Below are 15,101 nucleotides of genomic sequence, written 5' to 3'. Positions count from 1 at the left end.
AGGTCGAGTGATGTTTCTGTCTGCCTTCAGAGTATCTCTAATTGAGGATATTCCACAGCTATCCTAGTCTCAATATTTCCAAAAATGACGTCATATTCCTGATCTTGGTAAGTAGCACCACTATATACCCATAACCTAAATCATATACAAGGTCTATTGCAGGGCTAATCAAAAACCTTTGTAATATTTCTGTACCTTCCCACTAGATGAAAAGTGTTGAAGGAAGACACCAGTGAGTTAATCTCCTTATCCTGAGCACTCAGCATAATGAACAGTATATAGTAGGCACTCAACATAAGTTTAATAAGTGAATAAGATAAGTAAGTGGAAAATGACTGAATGAATGGATGGATTTTTTTAAAAAAGATAAAAATTGCAGAGAAATAGTAAGTGGCAACATAGAAGAGGAATAGAACATAGGTAATCTAAAATGGCTATAAATTGAAGACCTAGGTCTTTGGTATAATATTCCAAAATTCATAGACACAGTTTTCCTAAAATACTATTTAACCAGAAGGTTTCAGTGAAAAGAAGTACCACTACTTAAAATTGCTAGAGTCTCTATGCTTTTTAGTATTCATTGAATTTTGTACATAAAGCACTTCAGGTATTTAATTTAAACTCATGACAATGTGTGAAGCTTTGAGATTTATGATGGTGAAAGTAAACTTTCACAGACCAAAAAATGTTTTAATTTTTCTAATAGAAATTTTATAATTAAATACAGTTTATGCTAAATAACCATAATACTAGTGGAAGAACATATTTGTTTTTAGATTAAGGATAGCTGTAGAATCCTTATTAACAAGTGAAGGTATAATTTGTATTTGTGTTATCAGTAAAACAACCAGTTGTCAATTTATCTACTAGAAAAATAATTAAGTGCTTAAATGCAAACATAATAAAAAATATAGATTCTGTCTTCAATTTGCATTAATATAATTATACTCCATGGCTCACTTATCAAATTACTTCTCTCTACAGAAACTATTTCTTCACTGTCACATACTGATAACAACACATAATTACCATACCATGTAGAATTTTCTAGGCCTGAAACATCAGGAAAAGTATGCAAGACAAATACTTTACCTTGGGTGCCACTGATATACTGCATAGGAGTTTTAGAGCTATTTGCCATGTCTTACATTTAATTTGGACAACTAACATTTATATATTTTTTGTATTTTAAAATTATTCACAAAATTAAATCAAACACAAGAAGAAGAAATCCAGAGGGCACAAGTCCAAGTCTCAGAGGAGATGGGACAAAGATATCCCCAATTTATGTCCTGCAGTTGTTTTATTCTGTGCTTAGATATAAAATGTTTTATGAGTCTTCACTGCCTAATGGATACAGCCCCAAATCTATATATATTTTTTTTTTTGAGACCGAGTCTTGCTCTGTTGCTCAGGCTAGAGTGCAGTAGCACGATCTTGGCTCACTGCAACCTCTGCCTCCCGAGTTCAAGCGACTCTCCTGCCTCAGCCTCCTGAGTAGCTGGGACTACAGTTGCATGCCACCATGCCTGGCTAATTTTTGTATTTTCAGTAGAGACGGGGATTCACTATGTTGGCCAGGCTGGTCTCAAACTCCTGACCTTAAGTGATCCGCCCGCCTCAGCCTCTCAAAGTGCTGGGATTACAGGCGTGAGCCACTGTGCCCGGTTTCAGTTTCATTTCTTACAACTACTTCCTATGCAATCCACACCCCCATCGCATTGCACTCATCTCAATTTCTTCCACACACTATGCACTTATATTATGAACTTTCATTTCTCTGCCTTGTTCAGACTATTTCATCTGTATGAAATGCAGTTCTCCTTCTTTTTTGGCCTGATCATTCTACACAATCCAGTACAAGGTCACAGTCTTCATTAAACTCTTCACAGGTCCCACAGTCTTACTTCTTTCGGTATTATCAATTTTTGTTGTTGTTGTTGTTTTGAGACAAAGTCTTCATCTGTTGCCCAGGCTGGAGTGCAGTGGTATGATCTTGGCTCACTGCAACCTCCCCCTCCCAGATTCAGGTTATTCTTCTGCCTCAGCCTCCCGAGTAGCCGGGACGACAGGCATGTACCACCATGCTTGGCTAATTTTTGTATTTTTAGTAGAGATGGGGTTTCACTATGTTGGCCAGACTGGTCTTGAACTCTTGACCTCAGGTGAACCACCCACTTTGGCCTCCCTAAATGCTGGGATTACAGTCAGGAGCCACGGCACCCGGCCTGTGTATTATCAGTATTTTTACTTTTGTTTTCTTCATTACTCAAATCAAATCACTTTGGTTAAGCCTGGTGTCAAAAAAGAGAGAAAATATAATCTTTTACCAGTAAAAACATTAAATATTTGCAAGCAAAAGAAAATCTACCACAGTCTGTCCTTCTGATTACAATCATTCAGATCTTTTTCCTCCTTCAAAATACACTCACCAAGGTGGAGATAACTTAAAAGCCCTATACTGTCATTATTTCCTGATCAAAGTCGACAATCTATGAATAATGCTATAGTCTTTACGTTTGTTCTCGATATATCTCCTCTTGATCTGGAGATCTATGAAGAACAAAAACAAGTTATTTGCCCACAACACCCAAAATACAATGGTGAAACAGGAACTGGATAACTACAATGAATGATACTACTCAGAAAGTAAAGAATGGTCCTGAAATTTCACTGTCTTGAAGTTGCTGCTAACTTAAAGTGGGGAATAGTCCTTGGTTAGGCCCTGATTTTGCCATTTTGGGATTAGTTCTAGTCGAATTTTCCCTGTGGCTCTTGCCTCACGCTCTGGGAAGTCTTGTCTTAGAGCCGTCTAAGAAAGCCATTAGAGAATAGACCCTCTTTGGAAAATGAGTATGTCTCTCTACCGGCTTCCTTCCTGCAAAAGATGGAGGAGCCCAAGTGTCTTTTCACATTTCAAACCATGACAGTTTCTTTAATCCAATGCTGATAATTCTTTTCACAGTACTTACTCTACTTCTATTTGATTTCAGTCAACTCCATTGTGGCAGTGCACCAATGCCACAGCCACAATTCTTTTTGAGACATACCTCTGTCTTTCTTTAGACTTAATGTCAGTCACCTTAATCCCATCATGCTTTGGTTGGAGAGTTACATCCTTACCTGTTTGTCTAGACTTTAAAATTGTTCAGCTGAAAGGATTTACTGAAGGCATCTTAATTTACTGGAATGTTTTAACAAAGGTATGATGGCCACATTCTTGATTGGGCCATTGTCTTCCTATCAATTCACCTTTGTAGCCCAAATGCCTTCCCATCTTTATTTTAGACAGCTAGATACGAGAATCAATCAGATTTTCCAACTCTGCATGTCGCTAAATTTCTGAATATTTTACTCCCTGTTGTTACAGTTTGCAAACTGACCAATCATTGTGAGTCCAAATCTTTACTGTACTACCTTGTCAACTGTAGCCAATAGTAACTGATACATGCTAACATACTCTTTGCCTGCTGTTTCACTGAAAGCTACCAGCTCATTGGGAACATTAACTGCCTTCCAATTAATTAAAGTAAGTGTTTCACCAAATGTTGCAATACTGCATTATATATAGATAGCCTTCCTTCTAGTCCCTGGTAACAGTTACTTTGTCACCTATTGCCAGGACCTAAATCCTGTGCCACATATTTTAGGATTTTTTTGTTTTGTTTTGTTTTTGAGACAGAGTCTCACTTTATCACTCAGGTGTGATCTTGGCTCACTGCAACCTCTGCCTCCTGGGTTCAAGCAATTCTCGTACCTCAGCCTCCCAAGTAGCTGGGATTACAGGCATGTACCACCATGCCCAGCTAATTTTTGTATTTTTAGTAGAAACAGGGTTTCACCATGTTGGACAGGCTGGCTTGGCTTCCCAAAGTGCTGGGATTACAGGTGTGAGCCATCGTGCCTGGCTCATATTTTAGGATTTTTATTATGATAACATGTTACCACACTTTCAGTGTCAAATTATTTATTTGTCAGGGTAGGATAGGTTATGCCACATTAACAAACTACTCCCAAATCCAGTCACTTGCAACAATAGACATTTATTTTTATTTATTTATTTATTTTTTTAAAGACAGAGTTTCACTCTTGTCGCCCATGCTGGAGTGCAATGGCACAATCTCGGCTCACTGCAACCTCCGCCTCCCGGGTTCGATTCTCCTGCCTCAGCCTCCCAAAGTAGCTGGGATTACAGGTGGCCGCCACCATGCCCAGCTAATTTTTTTGTATTTTTAGTTGAGACGGAGTTTCACCACATTGGCCAGGCTGGTCTTGAACTCCTGAACTCAGGTGATCCACCTGCCTCGGCCTCCCAAAGTGCTGGGATTACAGGAGTGAGCCACCAGGCCTGGCCTATTTCTCATTCTTAATACATGTACACTGCAGGTCAGTAGTGGCTCTGTTCTAAGTAGTTCTTACCCTCACACCTAAGCTGATAGAGCAGGCTCTATCTAGAATATCGCTAGTCTTGTGGCAGAGGGAAAAGTGAGAACATGGCACATGTTGGCTCTTAAAGCTTCTGCTTGTGCATGGCATGTGCTACTTCTCACTTCTCATTTGCTAGTAAGGCAAGTCTTCTTATTAAGCTTGACCCTAATGAGGCAAGTGATATCTTCTTCTAGGTAGAGGCTGAAGGTATCTGCATACAATGTAATCTACAACACATACCAATTCCACTTCTGCAGCTCAGGAATTTTGCATTGTTTCTTCTACCATGGCTTCTTTTTCTAGACTGTCACCTCTACCTATCCCTACTTAAAATATAGGTGACATACTCTTTCGACTAACTTTAATGTGCAAAATTGAAACTTTCACAATTTGACATTTTGGTTAATATTTAATGAAATTTATATTTGTAACCTTGCTTTGTTAACATCTCTAAAGGTATCACTTAGGCTGGGTGCAGTGGCTCACACCTGTAATCCCAGCACTTTGGAAGGCCGAGGGGGCAGATCAGGAGGTCGGAAGATCGAGACCATCCTGGCTAACACAGTGAAACCCCCTCTCTACTAAAAATATAAAAAATTACCCGGGTGTGGTGGCATGTGCCTGTAGTCCCAGCTACTTGGGAGGCTGAGGCAGGAGAATTGCTTGAACCCGGGAGGTGGAGGTTGCAGTGAGCCGAGATTGTGCCACTGCACTCCAGCTTGGGTGACAGAGCGAGACTCCATCTCAAAAAAATAAATAAACAAAAATAAATAAAGGCATCACTTAGCTATCTATATTATTGTTGTCTCTAGAAGCTAGGTCAACGATAAAAAAAGTAAGTCACTGGATTTTACCTGCTTATTAATAATGGCATTTCTACATACCTACTTATCAACTATTATTATTCAAAATAAAATATTGGAAGAAGAGGTCTCCCTTCTTCTAATTTATTTGCTGAAAGCCTATCTACACTCACTAAGGTTTCTTTGTTCACTTCTAAGTATTTTCCATGTTTTTGTGCTGATCTTTTAACACAGCCATGCTCCTTACTATAGCCTATAAGGTCCTTGTCAGAGAATTGGACATAGACCTTACAGACTCCACTCTTTGCTCTCATTTTCCTCCTCGCCTATAAGGTCCTTGTCAGAGAATTGGACATAGACCTTACAGACTCCACTCTTTGCTCTCATTTTCCTCCTCTTCTCCTTGGATCAACCACACTGATACTTTTTTAAACACTCTTTTTCTTCTTCTTCTTTTTTTAAGTCTCAAAACTATTTCTCTTGCCAATTTAGTGTTCTTCCCAGATCTTTACCAGGTTACTTCCTTCCTTGCATTTAGGTTTCAACTCATATATCCTCAGACAGACCTTCCCTGTCCTGTCTACCTAAAGTAACCTTCTCTCCTCCACGTCTTCCATGTCATTGTCTGTCTCATAGATTACTATTTTATTGGCTTGTCACGATCTAAAAATTATCTCATTTGTTTATTGTTTGTCTTCCTCAATTAGTATGTAAGCTCCATTAGGGCAGAGTAATTTTCTTGTTCACTGCTATAACTCTAGTGACTAGAACAGTGCCTAGTAAAGAGTAGGTACTTAAGAAAGATTTGCTGAATGAATGAAAAAAGACCAGTCTTGATAAGCTTCACGACATACCACCTTAACAGTTACCATCTATTTTTTTTTCCTACCTCCTGGCCCTACGTCCTCTTCTAAGCATTGCATGTTAGAATTCCTCAGCTCTGTGTCCTCTGTCAAAATTCTCACTCAACCTCCTCTCCCTAAGTAATCTCGTTCAGTCACATGGGCTCATTTCTTATCATAAACTTAGTCCTAAATTTATACTTCTAGTGTAGGTCTCTTCCGCTCCACAGAAATCCACTTGAATTTTACATAGGCACTTGTACAGCATTCTCTATGGCTTCTTATTTCAATAACTGGCAACAACCAGAGCTGCTCAAAACTGAACCTCTGAAATTATTCTTAACTTCTCTCTCCTCATTCCCTGATAGTCAACCACAAAGTCCTGTTGGTGCCACCTTCTAAACATCTCTGGAATCTTTTTATCTCATCATTACATTCTCTACAATAGTTCAAGCTACCATTCTCTCTCACACAGACTATGGACTATTGCAATGGCCCCTTGATAGGTCCCTCCCCTTTCACGCTTATTCCTTGTAATCAATGCTTCACAAAGCAATCATTTAAAAGCACAACCTTCCCAAGCTCTCAACATAAAACCCATGATGTGTAAGCGGTTATTGGCCCAGCAGATCTGATCCCCACCTTGCTCTCCCTTTTACTTTCCAGCCACACCAGACCTCATAGAGCTCCTCGGGTTTTCACTAGCTTCAGACCTTCACGTGTTATTACCTCCGCCCTGTACACCTGCATCCTCCGTTTTCCCCTGGTTAATGTCTACTCTTCCTTCAGAGTTAGTGTAACTTCCGGTGGAGCCTTCTCCTATGATTTCTGGTCCCAATTAATATTTGCTTGATCATTTAATGCTTTAACCTACGTATGAGATTGGAGAGGGTTCAGAGTGTACGTTTTATCCCAAGCCCCCTCCCCCACCGCTCCCCGCAAAGCCTGTCATATGGAAGACGTTCGGGTACAAAAACAAACAAAAACAAAAAACCACAAACGAAAATTGGATTGGGATAGTGGGAAAGATTATCTGTAGGTACACGGCCATTGAAAACACATTTTAAGGACGCAATTTGGGACCAGGGAGGGGGGATAGTGGCGTGTTGGAAAAGTCTTTGTGGCGACGAACTTTCAACCGAGGGCCAGGATCTCAGGGTTTAGAAACACACTGCCAGGACTATTACCATCTTTAAGTCATTTACTAGTTTTTAACTTCTGATTGTCTGTGACAGCCTAAGACAGGAAGCAGCTGCAGTCTTCTCAAACCGCAGCCGCTGACCTTAGCGGCAAGAGACCCGACCTGACCTCCAGGCGCCCGGCGCTCGGCTCCCAGAGGCGCCGCGCAGCTCCCTCAGCGGCAGTCACGGCCGGCCAGCGCGCGCCCGGCACGCGCGCCCCCAGGGCCTCGGCGCGCGGACCCGGCTCTCAGGCGCCGCGGGAGAGGCCCCCACTCGCGGAGCGCGCGGCCCGTGCGCCCCGGCGTCGACCGCATTCCTCAGTACGTGGCATCCTTGGAAAGTGCCTGTCTGGTCAATCGAAGAGTCCTCATTTCGCCAAAAAAATTTCCCCTCAGAAATGTACATAGCACAGCAGTGAAGGGGTTTTCACTATGAAGTGGAATGATGATGGTCCGACCAGGTCAGAAAGAACATGTGAAGAGTTGGATCTAAGCAGGCATTGTTAAGGACAGTCGCATTCGGGCCCTCCTGCCGCAAGCTGCCCTTCCAGCCAAGGGTCCTTCAGGTAGGAGGTACTGAGTGACTTTGGAAGTCTGCAGTGTCTCATTGCAGATACTACTTAGCTCAGGGCCTGGTGGCTAGACAGGTTCTCTCCTTTCCAGTCTGAGGCCTCTGCCGCAAACATGCTCCGCCACATCCTCGGTCTGGCCAAGAAGCATCCGAGCGTAAGTTCTTGACCTCTCTCCTAATGTTTTTCCTTCTTCTTGCGTCAGGGGTGCGCCTCCTTCTGTTCCTTGGGAGCATCCTTATTTATGGCCTCTTACCGTCCGTCAGACAAGACCCTACCTCTCCTAGTGTTTGTCTTCTTAGTTGCCCCAGGCCTCTGTGACCCTCTACGTCATGCATTGTGGGGTTTTGTCTGGCGGGCGGAAGGTGACGGACACTGCTAGGGAAAAAAAACAGTGAATATTGGAACAGTCTGGTGGCCGCGCTGTTTTGCAGGTTGTGCGATCCAGGAGGGATAGATGTGCGCTGTGTGGGTCAGAGACTAGCATAGGTCAGGTTCCCTATGTGTTATACCATCTCTGGAGGATCTTGTATTCACCGCATTGCACCACCAGGCCTTTTGGTAAATAAGAGGGGTCTGTAATCTGAATCCTCACTTTGTCTGGACGGCGTTGCATTTGGGGAAATTTCGTAGTGCGGAATTTAATTGCAGCTAAGTTCTTTCGCATCTCATTTTCCCTCAGCACATCAACGTGCTGTAGAGCTAACTCTATGCCATCTTTAATCTGTCTTAAATCCAGTTCCCTGAATACGCAGCAAGCATTGGCAGCATTACGTTTTCAGAGATAATGCTTAAAGCCAGTATTTGTAATAGATATGTTTACTTATTCAGACTCTTATTTTTCATACATCTTTATGGAGGCACCCTTAAATAATTTGCAAAGAATTTGTTTTTCAAGCCCCAGGATAAAAGAAGCAGAAAATTTAATGGGAATGACATGTAAATATTAGAGAGGTGAAGAAGACTCGATACATTTTCTTGGAAATTTAAAAATGTACCTATAATTTGCTCCACATTAAAAAGTAAGACACTTAAACCAGAGTCATCTTAACATCCTTTCCAAGTTCCATTTCTTTCTTTAGAACACAGTTATGAAAAATCTTACCTCAATGTAACATCTATTTTATTTAAATTTTAAGACAAAACAGCACAATAACAGTTTGAGACTTGGAAATCAATGTGCAGAAACTACTGTAATCTCTCGTTGGTCAGTGTCTTAAGTATTTGAAGATGGTTATTCTATTTTGTGTTTGGTTTTAGTTGATCCCCCTCTTTGTATTTCTTGGAACTGGAGCTACTGGAGCAACACTGTATCTCTTGCGTCTGGCCTTGTTCAGTCCAGATGTTTGGTAAGTACTTAAAAATGTTTAAAACTTTGATAGCTTGTCAAGGGAGTGTAGGAGCCACAGTCTTTGTAGGTCGATAACATCAGGGTAGTAGAAAGAATCTTCCATTTACAGTCATACAATAAGTTCAGATCTCAAATCGGCTATTTTCATTTACTTTTTCTGGTACATGAAATTATCTAATTTCCCTGAGTCTCGTTTTCTCTTTGGTAAAGTAGAACTGCTAATACCAAATCTTGTAATGTTTTGAGGATTGACATAATAATAATTGTTTTTATAAAATAATCATGGTTCTTGGCACATGTAAATGTTTTTTGCCCGCACTTGCACATTTGCAGTTGAAAAACAATAGACAGTAAAGATTGATTCATCATTATTCTATGCACTTTTCTATATATCTCTTTATTAATGAAATGGAAAGCTTTTGTGAAAGCCGGGTAAAAAGTATCTTGTGATAGGGATTCTGTGTTCTACCATTTTTCTAATTGATTACATGAGATTGCTTATTATAGATCCTCTACCTGTTTCAACTCCATAATGAAGTAACACCGTACTTCATCTAATAGAAAATAAGATTGATCTATTCAAAAATGTATTCTTAAGTACAAAACACTATTTTAAATAGTGCTTTATTATTATAACAGTCATAATGTTTTATTTCTTTTAGTTGGGACAGAAATAACCCAGAGCCCTGGAACAAACTGGGTCCCAATGATCAATACAAGGTAAACTACAAAATTGTTTTGAAGTTGTTAGAAATTGTGTTGTAATAAGTTTTGTCATGAGGTGGGTTTTCTTGAAACTGGATATATGAGTAAAATTCCATTATATTGAACTTTGAAGCGCTGTTAGGTAGTTAATTGCTCTAATAAATATTTTTTGCTAGCTTTTTATTGCTAGTATAAGAAAAGAAGGAAAAATAGTATAGCTATCATTTACCATTTTCTTAGTTCTTAGATAGTCTAACACAGTGTCCTCAGACTTCATTGTACATAGAGCTTGTTGAAACACAGATTCTTCAGCCTAATCCCCAGAGATTCTGATTCAGCTGGTCTGTTGTGGGACATAAGAATTTAGAGTGGTCTGTGGAACTACTCTTCCAGAGAATGATTTCATGGACTGAGACCATTTATTGATTCACCAGACATAACCTTTCTTATATGTAATTGCATACAAAGAACCTGCACAGTGTCAAAACCAAAGGCAGGCCAGGCGCGGTGGCTCACGCTTGTAATCCCAGCACTTTGGGAGGCTGAGGCGGGCAGATCACTTGAGATCAGGAGCTCGAAATCAGCCTGGCTGATATGGTGAAACCCCATCTCTACTGAAAACACAAAAATTAGCTGGGCATGGTAGTAGATGCCTGTAATCCCAGCTACTCGGGAGGCTGAGGCAGGAGAATTGCTTGAACCTGGGAGGTGGGGGTTGCAGTGAGCCAAGATCACGCCCCTGCACTCCAGCCTGGGCAACAGAACGAGACTCTGTCTAAAAAAAAAAAAAAAAAAAAACCAAAAACCAAGGGCAGCTTCGTTAAGATACCATACCATTCACATACCATACAGTTTATGTGTTTAAAGTTTATAACTCACTCAATACACTTTCCATAATATCGAGCCACTTCATCAAAAGAGAGTAACTGGCCATTTGATTTATCACTGTGAAGAACAGGATCCCCGATCAGCGTGTGTCTAGCACTCCTCGACAGGTATACATCTATGATGGATTATCATTACTCATAGCAACGTTTTTCTTTGTTGTTGGAGACAGTCTCACTCTGTCACCCAGGCTGGAGTGCAGTGGCGTTATCTTGGCTCACTGCAGCCTCTGCCTCCCAGGCTCAAGCGATTCTTGTGCCTCTCTCTCCTGAGTAGCTGGGACTACTGGCATACACCACCACACCCAGCTGATTTTTTGTATTTTTAGTAGAGATGGGGTTTTGCCATGTTGGCCAGGCTGGTCTTAAACTCATGGCCTTAAGTTGATCCGCCTGTCTCAACCTCCCAGTACTGGTATTACAGGCATGAGCCACTGTGCCCGCAGCCTGATAGCAATTTTTAAGATCACCCTTTGTGGATTTCAGGTTTTCCGCTTAACCTGATTATAATTTGGCTTCTAAATCCTTAAGTAGATCTCCTTACAAGAAGAAAATAAAAATGCAGTGGCTAAGCTGAAACAGCTATCTCATCTGTGTGTTACATTTTGCCTCAAAAAAGATCAAATGGGCATCCTGATTTATTTTTCTGTCTTACACATTTGTTTAAACTAAGTCTATTCCAGAAAAAATAATTCCACATACAAGAAACTTTTAAAAACTAAACAACAAAAAAAAAAAACTAGCAGGCTTTGGTTCTTCCACCAAAGAACGTATTGGAATCTATGGGTATGTGTAGTTCAAAAGGTGTAACAGATGATTCTGATAATGCAGCTAGTTTACTAATGTTCTGAAATATCGCAACACATGCCAAGATGAGGCCTTGGGAACCAAAAATGAAATGTTGCTGCAACAAAAACCTAATGTGTGTGGCATAGCTTGGGCTGTTAATAGCTATGACACTGATATCAGAGCGGGAAGATAAAGAGTGTCATGTTATGTAATGACAGAAATGAAAAGGAACCAAATCCAGAAACGAGAACCTGGAGTAAATGAAACCTACCTAATACTTTTTCTAAACACATTCAGGTAGACTAGATTATCATCTCCATCATTCATAATCTCTCACCTAAGGGAATTTGTTTTACTGGCCTACTGACATCAGATTTGATTTGTGACTTGTGGGAAATTATGAGTTGGAGGAAATGATACCTGCCACTCTTGAACCACTATGTGATTCCTCTGTTCTTTTGCATCTCTCATGAGACCAAAATTGACAAGTAAGGGCTACTCATTCACCTTAGAATTGGAATGAAAAAAAAAAAATGAAGCAATCAACATACTAATGGCATATAATGTGAGTGAAAAGTGAACTTTCATTGTTGTAAGCCACTAAGATTTGAGTGTGTTAATTTGGGCTGCCATAACGAGGTACCATAGACCCGGTGGCTTAAACAACTAATTTATTGCTCAGTCTGGAGACTGGGAAGTCCAGATCAAGGTGCCAAACAAGTCTGCTCCTGATGAGGGCCCAACCCAGTTGTGTCCTCACAAGATGGAAGGAGAGAAGTGAGCCCTCCTGTAAAGGCACTAGTCATGAGTGTTCCACCCTCATGACCTAATTACCTCTCAAAGGCCCGGCCTCCAGATACCATCACATTGGCGTTTGGGGTTACAACATGAATTTTGGGAGGATGTAAACATTCAGTCCAAAGCAGAGGATTATTTGTTGCCATGCTATAATCTAGCAAAAGCTATGAATAAAACAGCAAGAGACAGGACCAAAATAAGATTTGAGCATTAAAGACCCAGCAATACTTCTCAACTGAATAACAGTTGAAGCTCCCCAAAGCTAAGATCAGAATATGTTGTGCCTTCCCAACTGTTGTTTCAGAGACTCTCAAGGTAGCCAGCATTAAACAGAAAAAGAATAGAGGCAGGGAAGTTGAAGCAGGTTTTAAAATTCTAGAGAGAATTTTGGATTTGAAGCGAGTAAATCAGAAGCCTGCTTAGTTTTAAGAAAATTGGCAAAAATACCACCATGTATGCGCTTTTGACTCTGCATGGGTGTAGGGCCTTGATCTTGCAAGTTGTAGGACTTGATCTAAATTACCTCTTTTGTATATTAAGAATGAGAAGGGTTATTGTGATAATTAACTAAGATATACATAAAGCATCTAGCCCAGTGCCTGGGCAGGAGCCCAACAAATGTTTATTTTCCTTTCCTTAATATATACCTGCAAACCCTTCTGTAAATTATTTCTAATGTTTTGTTAATATGTTAGAGGATAGCACAAATAGTTTTTTTTAATCTTATTATCTAGATTAATTGTTTCTTAAATGAACACTGTCAGAACAAAGAATACTGCTTTATGGATTATTTATAATTTTCTGTCCATAAAAGCCTGTATCTGTCTGTATCTCAAGGATAACTTGGTAATACGCTTTACAACCTGAGGATTTTTTTTAATCAGTAAAATAAATAAGAGTTTTTCAGAAATAAATAAGTTCGGGTGTATTTGAAGAAATAAAAGGGATTTGAAGAAAGAAAGAATACAGATTTGTGAACTTCATGCTTAAAAACCCTGAAGAAAATGTTTATCATTCTGAAATTGTGGTTCTTTGGGCGATAAATATCATAGTCTTCAAGTAATTATAGCACAACCTCTCTAGCATTCTTTGGCGCAAGAATGAGTAAACCCAAGATTTTAGCCTTATTTGGGCTTGTGTACAAGCAGTAATGTGTCCTTAGTAGAAACTCTGGACCAGTTTCAAATATGTCATTTTTTTTTTTAAGTTACTGAGAGAGGGAGTGTTTTGTTTTTTTGTTTTTGTTTTTTTTAAGCAATCACAGTAAGGTTTATTTCTAAAATTAATTTTAATTGATTATAAAGAAATGTTGGAAATTTTAAACAGCAGAAATACCATATTATTTAAAAGCCATTACCAGAGGTGAAGTGTCAGTTTGATATTGAATATAGCCTGGGTTAGGAAATTAGTGAGAGAGAGAAAATATCTCAAAAGTTATGTAAACCACAAAACAAAGCAATACTTTATATATTACTAGCCTCTTTTTGTTGCAGGATCTCTCCCTCTAAATTACAGCAGTTCATTCAGCAAGTAGGGAATGTAATTTCTTGTTAATCCTCTATTCTGTTGGCGATTCTTCCATGTACTTAGTAGAGTTAAGGCAAAAACTTACCGAACTGGAAGTGTGTATCAGAAGGAATTCTTAATTATTCACTTTGAAATAGAAGAATTTTCCTTATAGGGTCCAAGTAGTAGACTGTACTGACACTGCTCTTCTGAAATAAATTGAATATTTTTACCTTGCCAAAACTATCATCGAAGGCTGGAATTTTAGGTATAGTATTTTTCTATGAATGACTTTTATGTTGTTATTCTTTTAAAAATTCATGTCTGTAATTGTTACTGTAGAAAACCAAATACAAAGAATTCTAAAACCTTTGTACCATCTCTGTGTATTTAAGATTACTTAAAATATCTTTTTTTCTGTTCCAAGTTCTACTCAGTGAATGTGGATTACGACAAACTGAAGAAGGAACGTCCAGATTTCTAAATGAAATGTTTCACTATAACGCTGCTTTAGAATGAAGGTCTTCCAGAAGCCACATCCGCACAATTTTCCACTTAACCAGGAAATATTTCTCCTCTAAATGCATGAAATCATGTTGGAGATCTCTATTGTAATCTCTATTGGAGATTACACTGATTAATAAATAACTGAAACTTGATATGTGTCACTTTTTTTATGCTGAAAGTACACTCTGAACTTTAGAGTATAGGAAATTAACTATTAGAATTTAAACAATTTCTGAATTTCTATAGTTTGAAAATACGACTTTAAGCTGCTTTAATAAAACACTTCCATTTTGTGTATAGACCGTTGGTAACTTCACTAGAGCATACATAACAACTGGAACTGGAAATTACACAAAAGTAAATTGGGAAGGATACTCAAGCATCTGACATTGGCAAAATAGAAAGCTTTGAGTTTCTCTTACTGGCAGTTGTTGAAGTGTGTGCAGTTTTTAACAATGGTCTTTACTTGGCATTCTCTTTGTGGTGATTTTCAAGGTTATAAGTGACTTTTGTCCTAGGATTGAAGTTGAAATCTGAGTTTATCACTGCTAACCATAGTGCTGGTAGTCGAGATCTTGAGAATTTCTGCTGCTGAGTCTTGGTGCAGGTTCTCTTTTCTTTTTTTTTTTTTTTTTTTTTTGAGATAGTCTCTGTCACCCAGGCTGGAATGTAGTAGTACAAACATGGATCACTGCAGCCTCGACCTCCCGGTCTTAAGTGATCCTCCTGCCTCAGCCCG

The 15,101-nt window shown here is 39.4% G+C and overlaps 1 protein-coding gene across 1 annotated transcript in view; it reads left to right on the top strand.

The window, feature by feature from the left end:
• NDUFA4 (NDUFA4 mitochondrial complex associated) overlaps positions 1-14,514 on the top strand; it is a 711,072-nt gene extending 696,558 nt beyond the window's left edge. The window contains exons 2-5 of the mRNA XM_050783029.1: positions 7,827-7,979; positions 9,083-9,171; positions 9,836-9,893; positions 14,283-14,514. Coding sequence (XP_050638986.1) covers positions 7,938-7,979; positions 9,083-9,171; positions 9,836-9,893; positions 14,283-14,339 — 246 coding nt within the window. The 5' untranslated portion in view covers positions 7,827-7,937 and the 3' untranslated portion in view covers positions 14,340-14,514. The remainder of the gene's footprint in view (positions 1-7,826; positions 7,980-9,082; positions 9,172-9,835; positions 9,894-14,282) is intronic.
• Positions 14,515-15,101: the final 587 nt, after the last annotated feature.

Source organism: Macaca thibetana, chromosome 3 (genome assembly GCF_024542745.1).
Source record: "Macaca thibetana thibetana isolate TM-01 chromosome 3, ASM2454274v1, whole genome shotgun sequence".
NCBI lineage: Eukaryota > Metazoa > Chordata > Mammalia > Primates > Cercopithecidae > Macaca > Macaca thibetana.
The sequence above is the reverse complement of the archived record's forward strand: the minus strand, read 5'-3'. Positions and strand labels throughout refer to the sequence as shown.